Source organism: Heptranchias perlo, chromosome 17, assembly GCF_035084215.1.
Source record: "Heptranchias perlo isolate sHepPer1 chromosome 17, sHepPer1.hap1, whole genome shotgun sequence".
NCBI classification, from domain to species: domain Eukaryota; kingdom Metazoa; phylum Chordata; class Chondrichthyes; order Hexanchiformes; family Hexanchidae; genus Heptranchias; species Heptranchias perlo.
This window is the reverse complement of record NC_090341.1, coordinates 12,628,698-12,650,413: the sequence shown is the minus strand read 5'-3', so window position 1 is coordinate 12,650,413 and position 21,716 is coordinate 12,628,698. Positions and strand designations below refer to the sequence as shown.

Below are 21,716 nucleotides of genomic sequence, written 5' to 3'. Positions count from 1 at the left end.
TAAGCGCCCTCCACAGTGCAGCATTAACGTGCCTCAAACTTATTTGTACAGGGCCATGATTTTAGCATACCGGTGGGAAGTCAGCGGGTGGGTGGATTTGCGCGTGGGGAACCCGGGAGCAAAGTCAATGTGTTTAAATCTGTGATCGTATCTCGATTGCAGTCAATTACCTTTGCTTCTGGGTTTTGTGTCTCCAAGCTGCGCAGCAGGCCTACTGCACGCCCGAATGCCCCAATTTGAAGCCCACTATTTAAAGAGCCAGTCCCAGAATGGATTTTGAAGGAGAAATGGAGTCTAGGAGAGCAAAGGCAGTGCCTAGATTTACTGATCGTTCACCGAAAGTACTGCTGGGTGCAGTGAGAGGCAGGAGGGAGGTAATTTACCCAAGTGATGGGAGGAAGAAACCCGGTTCTGCCACCAAGAAGGCGTGGCAGCAGGAGCACAGTGCCCAGGTCTTGGCTGCAGTACAGAAAGCGGTTTAATGACCTAACCAGGTCAGGAAAAGTGTGTACATTTGCTGATTCATCCACATCCTGTGAAATGCAACACCTCTGCCCCCCCACCCCCCAACACTATTGGCATGCCTACTCCATCACATCACACTCCTCATACCCACTTAAGTTTCAGCATCAACCATCCTTCACTTTCTGTACACTTCCTCACCTCTCCATTTATGCACCCACCACTGCCACTCACCCCAATCCTGATGCAATATGATACATCCTATGATTCATCTGTTTCATTGTCAGCCTCACCCAAAGCAATGCATCCATCGGGTGAATACGTCACCTTCACTAGGAGGTCTGTTCTTTATCCCCTTGTGGGAGAAGAGAGCGCAAAATGCAAGGGAGAAGACGAGGACTGGAAGTCGACCACCACAAATAGTCCAGCTGACAGATGCAGAAGAGGAGGCCATGGACATAAGTTAGACCGTTGCATCCCTATCCATCGGGGATGGAGAGACTGGCAACCCACAGATGGCTGGTGGTAAAACTTTAACATCTTTCACACACATGATGAACTGATTTTGTATCAATGATTGAACTGTTCCAGACCTCAGTACGGTCAGTGGAAAGATTGTCAATTTTCCGATCAATAGTGAATGTTATCTTCTGTTGTCTTCCAGGGCTTTCACACCTTCAAGAGGAAGGAGCTGAGATGGAGAAAGCGATTCCTCAGAGGATCTCATTCCTTCGCATGACATACAACCATGCACCAGCGCAGATACTGATACTTCGATGGGACCTGTTAGACAGTTAGTTGGGTTCTCACCTGGTGATTCACCACTCACAAGTGTGCACTGGTGGCAGGGGCAGCTGTGGGCAGTCCGCGTCAGGGAGCACATTCCTCTCCAAGCTCTGCTCAGCTGGACGTAGATGCTGAACACCGGGGGCCATCGTTGAGAATAAGAGGTAGAGCTACACCTTTGCAAGGTAATGAAAAACATGCCATGCATACTATCCACAATAGTGGAGAGGATGGAGGAGTCCACCTCCATCACTGGTGGATTGGTGGCGCAGGTAAGTGTGGGAATGTCTGCAATGGAGAGGATGGTAGCCTCCATTGAGCTTCAAGCATGGCTCTCAAATGAGTCCATGCAAGCCTTGCAATCAGCCGTGTGGACTCTGGATGCCATCATGTTTGCCGCCTTAAACAGGCGGACAGATACTTCAGCTGTGGCCTTAGAACGTGAAATTTAGGTAAATTTGTCTGAACACAGGAATTCTCAGTCTCAACAAAGAAACCTCAGTCTAAACACAAAAAACTCCCAGCCAAAGGTTTGTCTGAGAGAACTGTGGGAGAACCGTCACCACATGGACTGCAGCGGTTCAAGAAGGCGGCTCACCACCACCTTCTCGAGGGCAATTAGGGATGAGCAATAAATGCCGGCCTCGCCAGCGACGCCCACATCCCATGAACGAATAAAAAAAAAAATGAGTGTCCAGCTGCAGTACTTCACCTTTTAGTGATATGCGTCAGTCACTGGTTTAAAGGGCCAAAATTAGCTTCGGCTGCAGCTCGCCTCCGTTTTGCTGGCGTGTTTCATAAGTCATGGAAGACACGTTCAGAAGTAGTTAAATCCGTTTCCGTTGTAGAATCCACAAAAAGTGAATTACCTAAAATGTTTCAACTACCTGAATTGGCCCTTTAAATATCGGCCCGCTGGCTTTAAATGGGTTCAGGACTTCCGGATTTCTGTTGTGTATGCGCATCCAAACGCGCCTGGGTTAAACCCAGAAGTGAGCGCATTGGAGTTGGGATGTGGTCCTGCTCCAAAATTAAACTATTATTACTGCCCACCCGCCCCCAACCCACCTGTTCATAGGGGTTAAAATTACTCCCCAGGTGTCTTTGTGCTCTTTCTGAGTAAGGCTGCTAATTTAGTAATTAAACTAATTTCTCTTAGGACCTATATAACCTGATAAAAAGAAGAGACCTTAATCCTGTTGACTCAGTTGAATTGGATCTTTGGTCCCAGTGCTTAAAGGACAGTTTTTTTTTAACCTCCATTTTCCTTTGCTTATTTTTTTAAAATGGGACTTGTATGTTCTGCATTGTCTTGCCTGTAAGGTCACTCAATCAAATATGTATTCTTGAAACATCCACATACAAATAAATATGCCACCATCAAAATCAGGAAAACCAGTGGGGAATTATCCCTTTAAAAGTTTGGCACCACACAGTGTCGTGCATTTGCACAATCTTCCTAAAGCTCCACTCTGCTTAAGGCCTAGTTCTGGTATCACAACTCTTGTTATTTTACTCCTTTTGTTATCAAAAGAACAAATTTCTGCTGTATAGTTGGGTGGAAATTTATTCTTTAACATTTTACTTTCATAGAATTCCAATGCACCATCCAAGTGAGAGTTTCAAACTGGTGCTGATGGATATATACCTCAAGATTCCCACTTGGATACTGCATTGGGATTCTCTGAGAATCACAAGTGTTGGTAATGCTGATGCTCTAACTCCACACTTTTCACTCCCAAGGTGCTTTTGTTACTTCAATTACTCCTTCAGCAAATATCATTTAGACATTTATTTTAATAACTGGGAAAGAAACACAGATATATTAATCTGCTGGTCAGACACCCTTTTGAGGAAGTAGCTGTTTGTTGCTCAGACAACATCGAAGAGAATTTTATTAATCGGTAGAATGTTCCCACCTGTGGTTTACTCGCCATTGCACTTGGGGGTACAAAGTGACACTTTATATTACAAAACAAATAATCATCTAATCTTCACACCTCCATGTCAAACTTTAGATGTGAGCAAAGGTGTTTGGTGTCCTTTTCTTCCTAAAATTATTTTCTTTCCATTAGGTGGGTTTTGTTCAGCATGTTTACATAGAAAACCAAAGAATGTGGAAAGGTCATTTGTCCCATCAAGCTTGTTCCTTTCCTGATCATATACATTTTTTTAGTGCAGATTTTTCCACTGCTCTCTCAGAGGCGCTGACTCTTGCTAAGGTATGATTCCATAGCCAGTGACAGATCGCTGGTAACTCGCTCAAGCAGACATTCTCCAGGTCTGAGTCTAGGCAGTGTGTGTCAGCAGATCATTCACCCATACAGGGCATCACAGCCTGGCTTGATTCTGTTCTCACCAGATGTCCACCAACATACTTTTTCTAGCACGGATCTCTGGTTAGTGATCAGGAGTAGGAACCCGACCTAGTTTTTACCCCCTCTATTTCTGGAACAATGATATCAATGCAATGCTGCCCCATTTGAGATCAGCTGACTCAGTACAGACCAGGGATCAAATATGGGTCCTCCTGGTCTGCCTGTCTTAAAGCTACACCAAAAACCAGTAGGCCGTCGGGGACCTCATCATTTACAGCCTTAACCAAGTTTGAAACCCATCAATAACCATAGATTCAGATAAAAGCAACATCTTTTTCATTGTTTTGTTACAAAAAAAATCATAAGCTCTTTGTAAGATATTTTGATATTTGGACACCAGACCCATTTACTTGTATTAGATGTGGTGAAGTGCACCATAGAATTGTATAATATATAGCACAGCAGGCACATCACCTTATAAGTAAATAAAGTCACTTGACTCGTGCTTGCCTGTGCGTTGAGTCAGTATTCATCATTTTCCCGTAGCCGGGTTCACCGACGTTAATTTGATGGGTGCTGGCTTTGCGCCTGAACATCTCCTGCACCTCCGATCCCAGGGAATTTCCTGGATCAAACCTAATTTATGATACAATGTTTGGTGGGATTCCAGCGGGGTTTCCGCCTGCAATAGGAAGCCCACTACAGGGGGGAGCTGGAAAATCTCTGCTGCTGCCGGACTGTAGAGCCTGAAGCATACTAAAATGAGCTGGTTGCCAACCAGCCCCTCAAAAAAAAAATGGCACGTGGCCTTTAGGTGTCCCAGCTAAACATCCCTGTGTGGGCCATTTTATTTTTTAAATGGTCTTCATCCGCCCTAGCAACACTATATACCTGTTGTTTACAAGTGCTATTAACGTCCAGCATTGCTACAACAACTTACACCCTTTAACGCAGTAAAACATCAAAAGGCACATCACAGGAGCGTAATCAGACAAAAATTGACACCGAGCCAAAGAAGGAGACATTAGAACAGGTGACTAAAAGCTTGGCCAAAGAAGTTAAACTGTGGAACAGCAAAGCCACTTTTGACTGTCGACAGTTCTACAGAGTACCAACAGCTGTAGGGTTTGTCCAGATAACAACAGCACTTTAAAAGTAATCCATTGGCGGGAAAGTGCTTTGGGACATCCTCAGGGTGTGATGAGGCAAGATATAAACACAAGTTGTTTGTTTATTTTTTCTTCAGTTTTTCTGCTATAGAGACAGAGAAGCACCGGCTTGGGTAGTGGTGAGTAAGCCAGCTGTCTCTTAAAAGCTGTCTGTACGTGAAATCTTTTTAATACTAAGTTTTTTTTAATAAAATTAATATAATGACATTGTATAATCTGATAATGAACCCTCAGATAATGAAGCAAACTGTGCCCGCATGCAGCAAGACCTGGACAACATCCAGGCTTGGGCTGATAAGTAGCAAGTAACATTTACGCCAGACAAGTGCCAGGCAATGACCATCTCCAACAAGAGAGAATCTAACCACCTCCCCTTGAAATTCAATGGCTTTACTATTGACGAATTCCCCCACCATCAACATCCTGGTGGTCACCATTGACCAGAATCTTAACTGAACCAACCACATAAATACTGTGGCTACAAGAGCAGGTCAAAGGCTGGGTATTCTGCAGTGAGTGACTCACCTCCTGATTCCCCAAAGCTTTTCCACCATCTACAAGGCACAAGTCAGGAGTGTGATGAAATACTCTCCACTTGCCTGGATGAGTGCAGCTCCAACAACGCTCAAGAAGCTCGACACCATCCAGGACAAAGCAGTTCGCTTGATTGGCATCCCATCCACCACCCTAACCATTCACTCCCTCCACTACTGGTGCACCGTAGCTGCAGTGTGTACCATCCACAGGATACACTGCAGCAACTCCCAAACCCGCGACCTCTACCACCTAGAAGGATAAGGGCAACAGACGCATGGGAACACCACAACCTGCACATTCCTCTCCATGTCACACACCATTCTGACTTGGAAATATATCGCTGTTCCTTCCTCGTTGCTGGGTCAAAATCCTGGAACTCCCTACCTAACAGCACTGTGGGAGAACCTTCACCACACGGACTGCAGCGGCTCACCACCACCTTCTCAAGGGCAATTAGGGATGGGTAATAAATGCTGGCCTTGCCAGCGACGCCCACATCCCATGAATAAATAAAAAAAGATCTGTGCTGCATTTCCCTGAGATTTGTCAAAAAAAAATACAAATATACTTCTGAGAATGGAGCAGCTGGTCTGTGAGGTTTACTAAAGTCTGAAGTGTTATTTTGAAGTTTGTGTGTAATAGAGTACTTGCAACGTGCATAGTCAATGTAAAGGACAGTTATTTGGCTTCTTGGCAACAAAAATCAGCAACTATTTTTAGTCAGAGAACCATTAATGATGGTGTAAAAAGCAGGCCGGAGAAAAGTGACAATTAAAAATGTGGTTTCAGAAAACAGCAAAAGTAAATTAACAAATTATGGATAATGCAATTTGAATAAAGTTTTTTTTACTACATTTATGCTGTAAATGATGACAGAAAAAGAGGTTATATCATAATGAAGGTGTGGGATATATGTAGAGAGAGGACGGACTAAAGAGTACGGCTATCTAAAAGCATATCTGCTATATGTAAAGAGACTATAAATAGTGTCAGTGTGCATGAGCTGCACATAACAGTAAAAGCATGGGTCAGAGTATTTGTACTATATTCATAGAAACTATAGGAGTACATGTACTAAATATGAAGAGCATATAAACTGTCTGACCGACTATGAGTATGTAATAATGTTCAACAAGGTTGCTGTAAAGTTGAACAAGAGTTCAGTAGAGATCTTGATAATATATTTTTGCTGCTCCCATGTTTTAAATCATTTTTTCAGCTCTTTAAGTGTTTTCTTCATTTCACAATAATTTCGCAAATTATTTCAACATTTATTATCGTTGAAATTAAACTGTCAATCCTGTAATACACGAATAATTTGTAAAAGTTATTGCAATGTTCTAAAAGGCAATACAGATATACAGGCAAGGCCTATTGCAATATACCAAAATATTTCAAATGAGTTTTATTTACACAATGAAGATTTCCTGTTACAAATTTTTTTCTGTTAAAGTTGTACTTTATGCAATCTTTGATTCCTTATAAGGATAACTGATATGAACAGTGTCTAAATATGTCCCTTCAGTGTCAGGAACCTGTGTAAGTGGTCGGAATTAATTGCAGAAAGGCTAATGAAAATGTTTGAAAATTGAATGCCTTCACAGAAAGTTTTTGGAATAAAATCTAAACTTACAACTTACTGACAGACTTTAGGCAAAATATTTGTATAATTATCATGTACAATTGCCATTTACATATTATTTTCACTGGAAGAAACATTTGAAATGCATTCCTTCAGAAGTAACACATAAAGATATTTAAAATCCTCTATCATGTTATAAATGTAAAATGCAGAGCGAGCTTTTGAAAACGTAAGGAAACAATCCGATCTTTTGAAGAAGCTCGAAAAGGTTTTAGAAAGAAGAAATTCTGGTCTGCTTGGACTTTACTTTCAGTCAGGTTCTTTAAGTGAGAAACAGTTTTGGAAGAAGATTGATGGAAATAAAGGGCAATCATTACATATCATTTAATGAGCCCCATTTTAATTCACAAACACGTCATTCACTAGTTTTAACATCAACCCTTGACATATTAAATTTGAAAGTCATGGTTTTCATGTAGCTTGGATTATGGCATTAATTTGGCATGTTATAATTGAATAGCCATGTGGTGAAGGATAGACTACTAGAGTTTGGTTTTTAGTTATTTCCAACCCTTTATTCATAGAGATTCCTCTTACACACACGCCACACCCTAGATAAGCTCTCCTATAAAAAGGATGCAAGAGAGTCCCCAATTGATACCCACCACCTGAATACAATTAACACTCATTGATATAAATCATACAATTAACATTGCGGGCCAGGCTTTGCACATACCCACCTGTTCCACTGCTGACCCCAGCAAATTTTCCAGGGTCAGCTTAACTTTTTATATGGGCTCCGACGGGATTCCCAGGTGCGCCAGGGAACCTACCACAGGGAGAACGGGGCAGTAAATCACTGCTTCTGCGGTATTTTGGCGCCTATAACAGCTTAAAGGGGCCAGTTGCCACCCAGGCAGAAAAAAGTGTCTCAGCAAAATCTGCTGGTGGGATAGAGTGCATTATTCACACTGCCATCAATTGCGCATTTTCTTGTGGGTTATTTAATTTTTAAAATGAGATCCATCAGCCCTAGAAAAGCTGAACACCTGTTGTATACAGGCGTTATTAGTGCCCAGTGTTGCTAGGGCAACAGTATTGGAAAGTGTGATGTATGACACCATTCTGACATTATTACTGGCGGAAAATTCTTCTACTGTCAGATCTCAACCCGATTTCATGCTGCTACCTGCCCTGGAAGAGGCAGATCCTACCTAGTGTGTGCTGTCCTTTTGCAGTGCACTATAATTGATAATTGAAGTGACAAGTAAAAGGGGCAGAGTAACTAACATTGCAGCATGCCATGACCTAAAAGTCATTTTTGCAGCATTGCTGTGTAACCGAGAAATGGTATTAAATTTCCAATAAGTTATCATTTAGAATAATAGATGTCACTAATATAGTTGTAAACAATTTTACAACACCAAGTTATAGTCCAGCAATTTTATTTTAAATTCACAAGCTTTCGGAGGCTTCCTCCTTCGTCAGGTGAACGATGTGAAAATGAAATCCTCGAAAAAATTTTCGAGGATTTCATTTTCACATCGTTCACCTGACGAAGGAGGAAGACTCCGAAAGCTTGTGAATTTAAAATAAAATTGCTGGACTATAACTTGGTGTTGTAAAATTGTTTACAATTGTCAACCCCAGTCCATCACCGGCATCTCCACATCATGACTAATATAGTTGTCAACCTTTCCTCTGAGATCCAGAGTGATTTCTTTAATGGTTTCCTCCCCCCACCTTCTGTTGAAAGTACCGGGGTAGATCTTGACTTTGTGCGATGGTGTAAAATGAGTGATAGCGAGTTGGCAGCCCGTTGTACATCTCTCCTGATTGAAGTCAAAGGAAATAAAAATTTGGAGAGATGTAAAACGGGCTCCGATTCACTACCACCTGTTTTATACTATCGCACAAAGTCAAGATCTACCCCACTGATTTTTATTGGTGCAGGCACACTTACTAGCATTTCACTAAAGAGGCCATTCTTCATGAATGAGCTAGACATTGATCGTCAGTAGGCTATTTTACCATGCAGAGCATCGCAGCAAAGCAGGTTCCTGCCCTCATTTACTATCAACACACATGCACAAATCTTTGAGCCAAGGTCACTGAATAGTAATCAGGAGTGGGAACCCTAGACCAGGTCAATTGTCGCACCCCGACTGCTGTCCCAGCCGAGGCCAGCTAACTCAGCACAGTCCAGAGAATCAAACCTTAGACCTTCTGTGCTGCATGCCTAAGTATTATACAGTGGGTTTCGAGTGTTTGATTATTTGTTGTGGAATTTCTTCGGTTTTCAAATGAGGTTTTTTGATTTGTATTTTACAGAATGATCTAGTTGGGAAAGCTTCACCAGCTACTGAAAAAAAAGCCACAGTCATGTTATCAGGTCTCACACTACTCGTGTGCACCATATTTTATCTCTCTACCCATCCGGCCATAATATGGGGGGGAGAATTTAAGCCACCATCGGCCTCACCAATAATCCATGACAAGCCATTCATTGTGGTTTGGAACACACCTTCTGCACACTGTAAAACTAAATTTAATGTTGATTTGGATCTCAGTGTTTTTGATATTATTGAAAATGAAAATGAGAGCTTTGTGGGGAAGAATATCACCATATTCTACAAGATCAAATTGGGTCGTTACCCATACTATATCGACGAGGAGACCCCAGTGAATGGTGGTCTCGTCCAGATTGCCAGTCTATCCAACCACCTCAAAAAAGCTACAGAAGACATTCACAATTTACTGGCCCAAGACTTTCATGGTCTTGCAGTGATAGATTGGGAAGAGTGGCGACCGCTTTGGGACCGCAGCTGGGGCCGTATGAGTATCTACAAGACAGAATCTGAAAAACTAGTAAGAAGCAAACATCCCCATTCACCTGAAAGAGAGGTTCTCCAGATTGCCAAAGAGGAATATGAAAATGCTGCAAAGAATTTTATGAGGGAAACACTAAAACTAGGACAGACACTGAGACCAATGGGTTTCTGGGGCTTTTATAAATTTCCAGACTGCTATAATTACTTCAAAGAGGACTTGCTAACCAATTATACAGGTCATTGCCAGAAGGAAGATGTCCCTAGAAATAACCAGCTAGCATGGCTCTGGAAGGCATCTCGAACCCTGTATCCCAGCATCTACATCAGTGAGTCGCTAAAATACTCAAATAACGCTCAAAAGTTTGTTCACTACAAAATTAAGGAGGCTCTCCGAGTTGCTGCCCTTGATCCAGTCAGCGATTCCCTGCCTGTCTTGGCCTACGCCAGATATACATACTCACAAACACTTGACTTCCTTACAGAGGTAAGCAAGACATTGTCCCCAATTAAAGTCAAATGGCTTTCAAGAAAATGACTTGCAGTGCTGGTACCATGGATTGGGAGACTCGGATTTCAGTCCCAGTCTCAGCAATTTTAGTTTTCGGGCTTCCCTCACAGTGTGGGTAGGTGAAGGTCAGGACTAAGCATAAATGTATTATCCAACTGACAAAAAAGGAAAACAAAGTTCCATCTTGGGTACTCTTGCACCATCTATATACCGGCTGGCCATGAAAATGTCTGGGATTGTCCAGCTACCTTTTAAATGGAGCCCTAAGCTCTGTAATTCCCTCCCTAAACCTCTCCATCTCTCTGCCTCTCTTCCTTTAAGACGCTTCTTAAAACCTACCTCTTTGACCAAGCTTTTGGCCACCTGTCCTAATATCTCCTTAAGTGCTCGTTGTTAAATTTTGTTTGATAATGCTCCTGTAAAGTGCCTTGAAATGTCTTACTATGTTATATAAAATTCTGAGGGGGCTTAACAGGGTAGATGCTGAGTGATTGTTTCCCCTGGCTGTAGAGTCTAGAACTAGAGGGCATAGTCTCAGGATAAGGGGTCGGCCATTTAGGACCAAGATGAGGAAAAATTTCTTCACCCAGAGGGTTGTGAATCTTTGGCATTCTCTACCCTCTAGGGCTGTGGATGCTCAGTCATTGAGTATATTCAAGGCTGAGATTGATAGATTTTTGTGCTCCAGGGGAATCAAGGGATATGGAGATTGGGCGGGAAAGTGGAGTTGAGGTCGAAGATCGGCCATGATCTTATTGAATGGCAGAGCAGGCTCGAGGGGCTGTATGGCCTACTCCTGCTCCTATTTCTTTCTTTCTTAAAGGCGCTATATAAATGCAAGTTCTTTCAGGATATATGTCCAGGGTGGCTACGGAGGGGAAGAATTTGGGCTAAAATATGCTACTGTTGAAAAATCTTTAAATGTAAAAGTAACTTAAAGATTATACCCAAAACTTAAAAGATAAGGAAAAATCAATCTAGTGCGGAGTAATCAGCCCAGTAGAGTAATGCGTTTGAGCACTAATTTGCTGGAGTTATGCTGGGGAAACTGTTTCCGAGCTGCTCCTTCGCTCTACACTACTCTCCGCCTCTTCCGGGATTTACCACTGGAAGTGACGGGGAGTGTACAAAACAATATGCCTGCCCATAAATGCGCAGGCATATTGAAATGAGCCTGCTCTTTCACAAGTCCTAGGAGCTGGTATCAAAGTGCTATTAGCAGAGGCCAGGATGGATGTCACTGCAAACTTTCTGATAGATAATGGTGCGAGGCAGAGGGCGAAACTAAAAGGTGAGGAAGGGGAAAGGATCTTAAAGGAATCACAAAGGGAGAGGTTTAGTACTGTGACATTATGGAGCATTACGACGTGAGCTCACACTTGAGGATCTCCTCACTGTGAGATTTCTAGTCTAACGTGAGCTGTAAATGGGAAGTGCTGAGCGAAAAGCAGTGGGGAGACAAAAAGGAAAGACATCTAACCTTGAGCTGCCTTTGGACACCACCCAGCAGCTGGTTCAAGATCATCATAGGTAGGCACCAGGGGGCTTCTCTGTTTTGTTAGTTTTTGTTATCGTGTGTGCCGCTGTAAGTTACTCTGTAAAGGAACATGGGAAATACTTTGATCTTCTATTGAGTTGAACCCTGGCTCGGTCCAGAGTCCCTGCTGTATCCAGTGTGTAATTAGCATCTTTATCTTTCCTCGTCTAGACTGATTTGGTACACACCATTGGGGAGAGTGCTGCCATGGGGGCTTCTGGAGTGGTCCTGTGGGGGGATATGGAGTTCGCACGCACCATGGTGAGTATTTCATACATGTAAACACATTCAATTGAGGATAAGTGGCTGTGAGCTGCAGACAGTATTCTATGATGACCCAACCATGTAACTCATGGACACTTTATCAGTTATCAGTTGTATCTGTTCATCCCCACCATTTGGCGTCTCCCTCAGATAATCCATTGAGAGCTCCTCATTGTGGGATGAAAACCTACATCTATTTCTTCATGGTAAAACCCAGTAGTGTGCCCTGTTAAATTTACTACATTTTTCATAATATAGAAAATGTTATATCGATCCTTAAACTCTCTAACATGTGTTTGTACTTGTGTTTTATGTTTTTCTATTAGGAGCGCTGTGAGACACTGAAGGATTACATTGACCAGGAGCTTGGAAAATATGTTCTAAACACTACTACAGCTGCCATGTTGTGCAGCAGGGCTCTATGCAGTGGTCATGGACGATGTGTGCGGCAGGACCCTGAATCCAGAACTTATCTACATCTTGATCCCAGAAGCTTTGAAGTTATCTCTGTCCTTACCTCCGCTGGCTCCACATTAATAGCCCGTGGAGAATTGCATTCAGAAGATGTGCAAGGCATGAAAGAGCAGTTCACATGCCAGTGCTACAGGGGATGGACAGGGTCCCATTGTCAGGATAAATCAATCTTTTAGAGTGGGAATTCGGCATTCTTTTCTCCTCCCCATTTTTTTCTTTATATTTCTCCTGAAGATGGTGATTCACACTGGAAACTCTAAGGAACCTCATCTAAATGGACATTCTTCTCACATCAGCCTAGACTGAGAATGTCAGTAGGCTATTCAATTGTTGCAGTCCCCATATAATGTTCACACCTGTGCACTTTTTAGCAGGGATCACAGAACAGCGATCAGGAGCTGGAACCACGGGGTCGATGTTGACCTTTGGGCAGCTGGCTGGCCGGCCGACTTTTACCCTGCTTTTTTCCTGCTGTGAGTTGCCATACACTGTGACTCAGGCGCGCATCCAAAAGGACTTGAAATCATGACCTGCGCTCACCAGTGACCAGACCCCATGCTGCCGGCAGAGCCTGACAATTTTGGGGCTTACCTGTTGCAGATAATACAGTTGTGATGAGAGATGGGTGTCTCGTCAGGGATCATTCTCGTCAACATCTTGGACCCAGCAGTTGCTAATATGACTGTAGGCTATAAAGACGATGGGGGTTAAATTGAATAAGGCCCGAATCCGGGCGCAGGCATCCTGGTGTGCGATTAACCCGCTCCCGGTGCTGCTTGGTCACTTACCTCATCCAAACGCAGCAATCTGGCCTAGCAACGAAGATTGCACCAGGTTCGCACTTCTCACCAGCAAGGGGGGGGGGGCCAAATATCAAATGATTTGCTCGCACCTCTTAAAGTCAGGCTGCACCACTTAAAGGTAGCCTGCCTTTAAGGAGATCAGACATCGCACACGTAAAACACAGATGCAGGTCCTGTCCCTATGTTTACAAACTGTTGAGTTATGTTAAAACATTGAATAAAGGTTGCGCACTGCTAAATCCCACATCCTCCAATCTGCATGCCATACCTCACCAATCTGCCAATCTGAATTTGTACCAGGCCTGTGAGAGTGCGTGCACCAAGGTTCTCTGCTGATGCACAAGAGGCCTTGGTGCAAGAGGTGGACAGAAGGAGGGGCATCCTATATCAGCTGGCGGGGCAAGAGGCCCTCCAGATATATGCTGCTGAGGCATTGGGACGCAGTCAATGCCAGGCGCATAGCACCACGAACATGGATGCAGTGCAGGAAGAAGTTCAATGCTTTGTCACGAGTGGTCAAGGTGAGTGAGGCCAACTATCAAGTGGCATCTGCTACCAACTGCACCACGCGCTACACCCCCATCACCCACATACCAACAAACCCTTTCAATCAGTACTCAACTCTTCCAATCAGATGCTTCCTCTCACCCTCACACATTACCACTGTTGCAAGCCGCACACTCACAGGTCACATACACTGGCAGCTATTCAACCATGACAGGCACATCACCCAGATATCCTGCAGGATCAATTTGAATGGCGGAGCAGGCCCTTAAGGGCTGAATGGCCTACTCTTGCTCCTATTTTCTATGTTTCTAGGACAGTCACCAACAAATTTCTCGCTTTCTTGCAGGAGAAGGTGGTGCATAACAGGCAGCAGCAAATGGTAATGGCATTTAGACTCTCGAGCCTGTTCCGCCATTCAGTGAGATCATGGTTGATCTGTGACCTAACTCCATATACCCGCCTTAGCCCTAAATCCCTTAATACCCTTGGTTCACAGAAATCTATCAATCTCAGAATTAAAATTCACAATTCAGCTAGCATCAGCTACCATTTGCAGAAGGGCGTTCCAAACTTCTACCACCCTTTGCATGTAGAAGCTTTTCCTAACGTCACTTCTGCAAGTCCTGGCTCTAAATGTTAGGCTATGTCCCCTCGTCCTAGTATTCAAGTATAAGCGATCTCCAAAAACAGGTATAAATGCATCAGCAGCCAAAAGCAATAATCCATCAACTAACCTGTAAATCCTGCATGGTCCCTTTAAATAGCACTGTGGGGGTCCTCCAGGCCGCCTAAGACATGTTCAGGTGTTCGTGGTTAAGACAATGCGTTGAGTGGAGCATTAAGTGCCAAAATGGTGTCTATCACTTTAAATCAGCGTTGCACACTGATCTAACACATATTCTCCCTATTTTACATGCTGCCGGTGTTCATTGACTGCGCTTGCGGAAAACCCTTGACCAAGATGGCATCCGGCGCACGTCCCAGACGCCATGTTGGAACTTCGGGAAGCAACATAGCACTGAAACAACGGGCACTATACGGCCGAATTTCTAGCCCAAAATCTTAAAATTTTCGGGGCCAATTATACTATTTCCCCTTGGCTCTCCCCACCTGCCATGCTGTTTCTTCTCCAGCTATTAGGATGGGTTGGAGAGCTGCTCCAAAGCCTCCACCAGTGCCATTGTACAGCTAGCAACTCGGAGCTGCACAAGAAGAGACTGGCCCCCCAATGCTCTCTCTCACCACCCCCCCCCACCCACAACATGGGCATCTTCCCACCACCTCAGCCAATAGTGGCACACGGAACAGGGAAAGCAAAGAAAGAAAAGTAATAAAATACCTCTTTATATATATTGATGTTGCTAATAAGTTTCCATAATATGTCAAAAAACTCAATACATTGTGAAGTAATTTCTTTCACCATTATCATATAAAAATGTTACATAAGTTAGCTTTTCTTTTCTATAATCCTCCAATTATCCTCTCTTGCCAGGAGATAGAGGGGCTGGGGAAGGAGTTCTTTGGTCATCAAGAGATAATATAAGTGATCAAAAGTAAAGAGACACTATTTTAATATGACGACTCGGTTTAGTACAATCCTTTGCAAGCAGCAGTGTTAGCACCTCTTGTAACAAGTAATAAGAACTTGTGCCCATGTATAATGTTACACTGGCTTTTCACTTTTAAAAGCTGGTTTCAAATCTAGCCTTAAATAGATGGGGTGAAAGCCACCTCTTTGAAAGGATCCTAAGCCAATAAATTTGATGTAGTATCAACCCAGTCCACAACCCAGAAGTAGGCATAATTCTGTATTAATTGGTAGACCACAGGACTGGTGCAATAGTGTGTGATCTTCTGAGGATGGACATAAACCACATTCTGGTAGCACCACAGAGGAAACCGCACCTTGCGACCAGTCCATGCTGTAACTTTCCTCAAAATGCTTAATGCATAATATGCCCAGCATTGGTATCCCTCACATCGATCAGCACCAAAATTCACAAAGGATAAAAAGTGTCCTCCAGAGTACAGCCTTACTGAAGTCCTTTCTGGGATTACCACCTCACCTTCCAAACCATTGCAGATGGGTGTTGCACAGAGCCCCTCATACATTAACTAGTTCTCAAAGATGCCAATCGGAAGCACTTAATGCAAATGATGGTGCAGCTCATCCTGCTGCTTGATGTGAAAGAAATTTTTGGAGCCTATTAACTATTCGATTTATCTAGTGTACATTCAGTTCTACTGGGCAATCTGTTTTTTTGCTTAATCCTTGATAATTTGTAGCATTATCCTTCAATATTATGTTGTTCAGATGCTTGCAGTATGCTGCAATTATACTTGTGTAAAGGCCGGCATGTTTGATGCACCAATGCAGTCAGTGCAGCCTGGAGTGACAGAATACTGTTCCTCCACACACTGAGCTCTTGGTCTCTTCAGTGCTGCTATCGGTTGGTGCTACGAGGAGTCCAGGTTATTCTCTGCACGGAGGGAAAGCTAAAGAGAATGTAACCCAGGGCTGCCCAAGCAGCCAGTTCCTAGAGCAGGATTAATGGAGGTCTGAGAGCAGCTTGTCCGCTTGCTCTCCCAGCTGAACAAGTTGCACGGCAAGAAGGTTGGGGGGGGGGAAGTATAACACTTTAAAAAGAGGGAAACTAAATTCCAAAAAGCTTTAATGATTGTGCTGTTTATACATTCCAGCATACAGAGAATGTGCATGATCAGCAGCATATAAAAAGGAACCTGTTGGATAGCACAGTTTATAATTTAATTTGAAGCCAGTAACCATGCATTCCTATGTAATGATGACTTTTGAATTCATAATGTATGGCATTTGAGTAATTACCAATAAACATTCTAAATGGAGAAGTAAAATGGTGTATGTATGGTATGTACTTCATGTTACGAAAGGCAATGGACACGATATTAGGAGGGAGGTGGGTTGGCAGCGGGTTGGCGCGTGGGTAACGCGCCCAGTGAATTCGGGGTGCTCCGCATGCGATTGCAGCCTAATTGAAGGTACTTACACGTGCTTCCGGGTTTCCCGTTCCAGACCTGCGCAGTGGGCGCACTGCGTACCCGCATCACAGGCTGTCAGCAGGAGGAGCCCTATTTAAAGGGGCAGTCCTCCAATGCTCCTCCTGCAGCAAAGAACCAATTTAGGAGCATGGAGCAGGCCAGAGGCAAGGCTGCTCCAAGGTTCTCTGACTCCTCACTCCAGGTGCTGCTCGATGGGGTGAAGAGGAGGAGGGAAATTTTTTTTCCATCGGATGGGAGGAGGTGGCCTCCCTCCGCCACCAAGAAGGCCTGGCTGGAGGTGGCGGAGGAGGTCAGCAGCAGCGGCAATGTGTGCCGAACCTGGGTCCAGTCCAGGAAGCGCTTTAATGACCTAACCAGGTCAGCCAAAGTGAGTATACTTACGCATTCTCCCACACTCCGTCTTCCACATCACCTCCACCACCACACAACTCCTTCAGCATTGCCACCACAACGCTCTCGCATCACTCCTCACATCCACTCAACCATCATCCTCACCTTGCCTGCACTTACTCACCGCCCCAGTTCTCATTCAAACACTACCACGCAACCCAATCCTCATACAATCTCATGGCTATGTCTCACACGCACCCTCCCATGCATCTCCCTCACGCTCACCCCCACCCACACAATGCATGCAGCAGGTCACCATGCAACCATCACTCAATCACGCCTCTGTGTTTTGCCTTGATAGGAGAAGAGATGCCAGAAAGCCCGGGAGAGGGCAAGGACCGGAAGGGGCCAGCCACACCAGGTGGTCTTAACAGACGCGGAGCAGCAGGCACTCGAAATAAGCCGGACGCTGGAGTGCCTGTCCATAGTGGACGCCGAGACTGGGAGCGCACAAGCGGCTGGTGACAGAAATCTAACACTCAGCATTCATGATAGCGAATGATCTTAGCATCACCTCAACATCTGTCCACATGCTTAATATTGCTTTCTGTTCTCTTGCAGGGCCATCTGTGAGCACCATGACGGCGGAGGGCGATTCCTCAGAGAACCTGCCGGCCTCTGAGGGTACATCATCACATCTGAGCCAGCCATCCACCAGCGCTGATACACACACCTTGGTGGGTCCCCGTCCTCACTTAGTTGGGTTTGCACATGGTGAGTCACCACGCACATGATGAGCATGAGCAGACCCTGGTGGCAGGGGCAGCCGTGGAGAGTCTGCGTCGGTGGGGGCACTCTTCTCCAGGCTCTGCTCAGCTGGACCCAGATGCTGAACCCTGGGGGCCAGCCATGAAAAGGAGAGTAGTCGAGGGCCAGCAGCACATTGCCGAGGTACTGGAACAATCGCGCAGAGGATGGAGGAGTCCAACTCCTGCATGAGAATGGTGGCACAGGTACAGGAGGGTATCTCCGAGATAGTGTCACAGGGACGTGAAGGCATCTCTGAGATAGTGTCACGGGTAGGTGCGGGAATGTCTGCGATGGAGGAAAGGCTAGCCTCCATAAAGCTTGTCTGCACACCGTTGTTAAGGTTGCAAGTTTGTGATTTTTTTGTGTTAGGAGGAGGGTGGTGCAGGCCAAACTTTGTCCAAAGTGACAGAGTGGCCTCCTGCAATGAGTGAGGGTCTCCCCACCCCCCCCCCCCCCAACCTGTCAAATGGACCTTTGAAGCTGCCACAGGCTGGTGGCTGCAACACGTCCATTTCAACTGGGAGTGTTTCCCCCAGTACGGGAAACAGGCTCAGTTTACCTGAAAATCCCACCCCTCCTAAAATATCCTCCAAATCAGGTCTCCTAACGACCTGAAGTATCAAATTAATTGATTTAAGTGGGATCCGGCCGGCTTTAATTGCCGGCGGGAGTCCCACATGTGGGGGCTGCGCGCGCATCTAAGCGTGTCATTGGGGAACCCGGAAGTGGGCTGGATGGAGCCGAGCTCCGGACCCGCCCAGGGAATCCCCAATTTTCAGAGCCCCCCCCCCCCGCCATGAACGCACCCGCTCGGACATCCGAAAATCGAGCCCAATGTGTCTATAAAAGCAGGCTTGATAGTAGGCAGAGCCATTTGAGAAATAAAGGCATGGATATGGGGGGGTTGGGGTTAATATATTTATTGCAAAGAACATAACTGCAAAGAGAGTACTTTTTTAAACTGTCAATGGTGGTGTTTGTGGGTTTTTTGAGGTATGAAGTGTGGTGTCCACCAAATGTCAGCCGTACTGTGATAAGATCACTGCTTGGTTTACTTTAAAGGTTTTGTAGTTCTCTTGTGAGAGAATAGTGTATATGTCAGGGCGGTTGTTGGGAATGAGAATGCTCAGGGGTGAACTTTGACCTTCAAGACTGAAGTTGGACTGGTTTTGCTGATGCTACTTGTGGAATGTTCGTTCTTTCTGGGCGATGTAACATTTGGAGGTTGGAACCACAGAAGCTTGCAGCACAGAAGGACGTCATTTGGACACACACATCGTGTCCATGCCAGCAATCCAAAACGAATCCGATACCCTGGTGTCTCCCAATACAATATCGTAAGTTTACGTTTAAAATTATTATTGTTGTTACATTTTTAAAAAATTAATGGCCTTGAGATTAACCCTCACACAAAGTGCGAGAGGTTAAACTGTCAAATGCGTGAATCGCGACATTAATCCGCCGCGCATGCGCCCGTTACCGTATTTACGGCGGCAAATATCATGGCGTCCGAGTGGCGTGGCACTTCATTAACATTTAAATCGGGATCCCTGCAGTGCAATTGGGAGCCCAATTTAAAATTCACTGCTGCTGTGCAGGTTTCCCAGGAGTCGGTAAACACAGCAGTGAAAGGGAGGCTGGAGCTCCACAAGGTAAGTGCCTTTCTCAGCACTCACAGTAGGCCAGGAGGAGCAGGAGTGCTCGCCCAAGTCCCTTCAGCCTCCCCGCTGACGATCACTGCCTCCCCCCCACTCCGGTCGCAAAGGCCTCGCTCCCTCCAGTCCCGATATCTGATCTCCCCCCCCCACCCCGCCCCGCCACAATGTCTGATCTTCCCCTCCCCCTCCACCGCTGCTTGCTCCCCCCCCTCTCACGATTGCCCGGGACCATCCCCAAAGGTCCCCGACTGCGGCCTCTTGCCGCTGGTTTTCCCTCCCGGCTACTAACCAGGCTGTCAATTTGGCCGGCTACCGGATGGGAAACATATCCAAAAAATGTTAATGAGTTTCCTGCCATTATGTTCGGCAGGACCTCCATGTCCCTGATCTTGCCGGGTTCTTCGGCCATTTTCGGCCTCCCCTGCACTCTCCCCTTCTCCTTGAATATATCAGGGCCAATATATCTTGCCACAACCTTGCTATAATGCAAAATGGCTATGTACATGATTATGTCCTGTTTTTTATAGACTGATAAGTAGTGGCATTGAAGACTAATAACACCAGAACAGCTACAAGTGTGCTCTTTCACCTCAAAATAAAATTAAACCCAAACAGAAATGAAGCAACTGAGTCAGTATTAGAAACCCATGAAAGACAGGAATGAGTTTCAAATAGTTCCAAATGGATGTAACCCTTGCTCTAGGTATTAGAGTCATTCAACGTATGCAACTTGTGACAGTAAATCACAAGAACATTATTATGAAGGAGGGTTCATCAAGGCTCACAAAACAAAATGTTGTGGCCAAGTACAAAGAAAGAAAGACTTTCATTTTTATAGTGTCCTTCATGACCTCAGGACATCACAAAGCACTTTACAGCCAATGTAATAGTTTTTGACGTGTAATCACTTGTAATGTAGGAAACGCAGCAGCCAATTTGCGCGTAGCAAGATCCCACAAACAGCAATACGATAATGACCAGTTAATCTGTTTTGGTGATATTGGTTGAGGGATAAATATCATCCAGGACACCAAGGTGATCTCCGATGCTCTTCTTCGAAATAATGTCCCAGGGTCTTTTATGTCCACCTGAGTGGGTAGACGGGACTTTGGTTTAACGTCTCATCTGAAGGATGGCACCTCCAACAGTGCAGTGCTCCCTCAGTACTGCACTGGAGTGTTACCCTAGATTTTGTACTCCAGTCTGTAGAGTGGGACTTTGAACCCACAACCTTCTGACTCAGAGACAAGAATGCTACTACTGAGCTACAGCTAAGAATATCTTCAAAGAGGGAATGTTAGAAGATACTTTGTGCCTTCAAACTGACCCCAAGGTCCCGCCTAACCAGTTGCCAGCCAGAAAGCTACTTCCAACTGTAAAAGAGCATTAGTGAACTTATTGATAGGAAAGTCAGTGTTCTGAATAGGTCTCTTCAAAGGTGATGGTAATGAAAAGAAATGATTAAGTGTGCCTGTGTATTGATCCACAGTCACATAATAAAGCCCTTAAATTTAATCACTACTCACTTTGAAACATAGATGGGAAAATGCTAGAATCTATTATTAAGTACGTAGTAACAGGGCACTTAGAAAATCATAATATGATTAGGCAGAGTCAGTACGGTTTTATGAAAGGGAAATCGTGTTTGACAAATCTATTAGCATTTTTTGAGGGTGTAACTAGCAGGGTAGATAAAGGGGGAACCAGTGGATGTAGTATATTTGGATTTTCAAAAAGGCATTCAACAAGGTGCCACACGAGAGGTTGTTACACAAGATTAGGGCTGATGGGATTGGGGGTAATATATTAGCACGGTTTGAAAATTGGTTAACGGACAGAAAACAGAGAGTAGGAATAAACAGGTCATTTTTGGGTTGGCAGGTTGTAACTAGTGGGGTGCAGCAAGGATCAATGCTTGGGCCTCAGCTGTTTACAATATATATCAATGACTTAGATGAGGGGACCGAGTGTAATGTATCCAAGTTTGCTGACGATACAAAGCTAGGTGGGAAAGTAAGTTATGAGGAAGATGCAAAGAGGCTGCAAAGGGATATAGACAGGTTAAGTGAGTGAGTGAGAAGGTGGCAGATGGAGTATAATG

General features: G+C 44.7%; 1 protein-coding gene across 3 annotated transcripts in view; it reads left to right on the top strand.

The window, feature by feature from the left end:
* The window catches only part of LOC137334062 (hyaluronidase-1-like), a 65,095-nt gene extending 48,443 nt beyond the window's left edge, over positions 1-16,652 (top strand). For all 3 annotated transcript variants that reach the window (XM_067998510.1, XM_067998508.1, XM_067998509.1), the window contains 3 exons: positions 9,186-10,169; positions 11,902-11,991; positions 12,321-16,652. In XM_067998510.1, coding sequence (XP_067854611.1) covers positions 9,186-10,169; positions 11,902-11,991; positions 12,321-12,644 — 1,398 coding nt within the window. In that variant the 3' untranslated portion in view covers positions 12,645-16,652. The remainder of the gene's footprint in view (positions 1-9,185; positions 10,170-11,901; positions 11,992-12,320) is intronic.
* Positions 16,653-21,716: the final 5,064 nt, after the last annotated feature.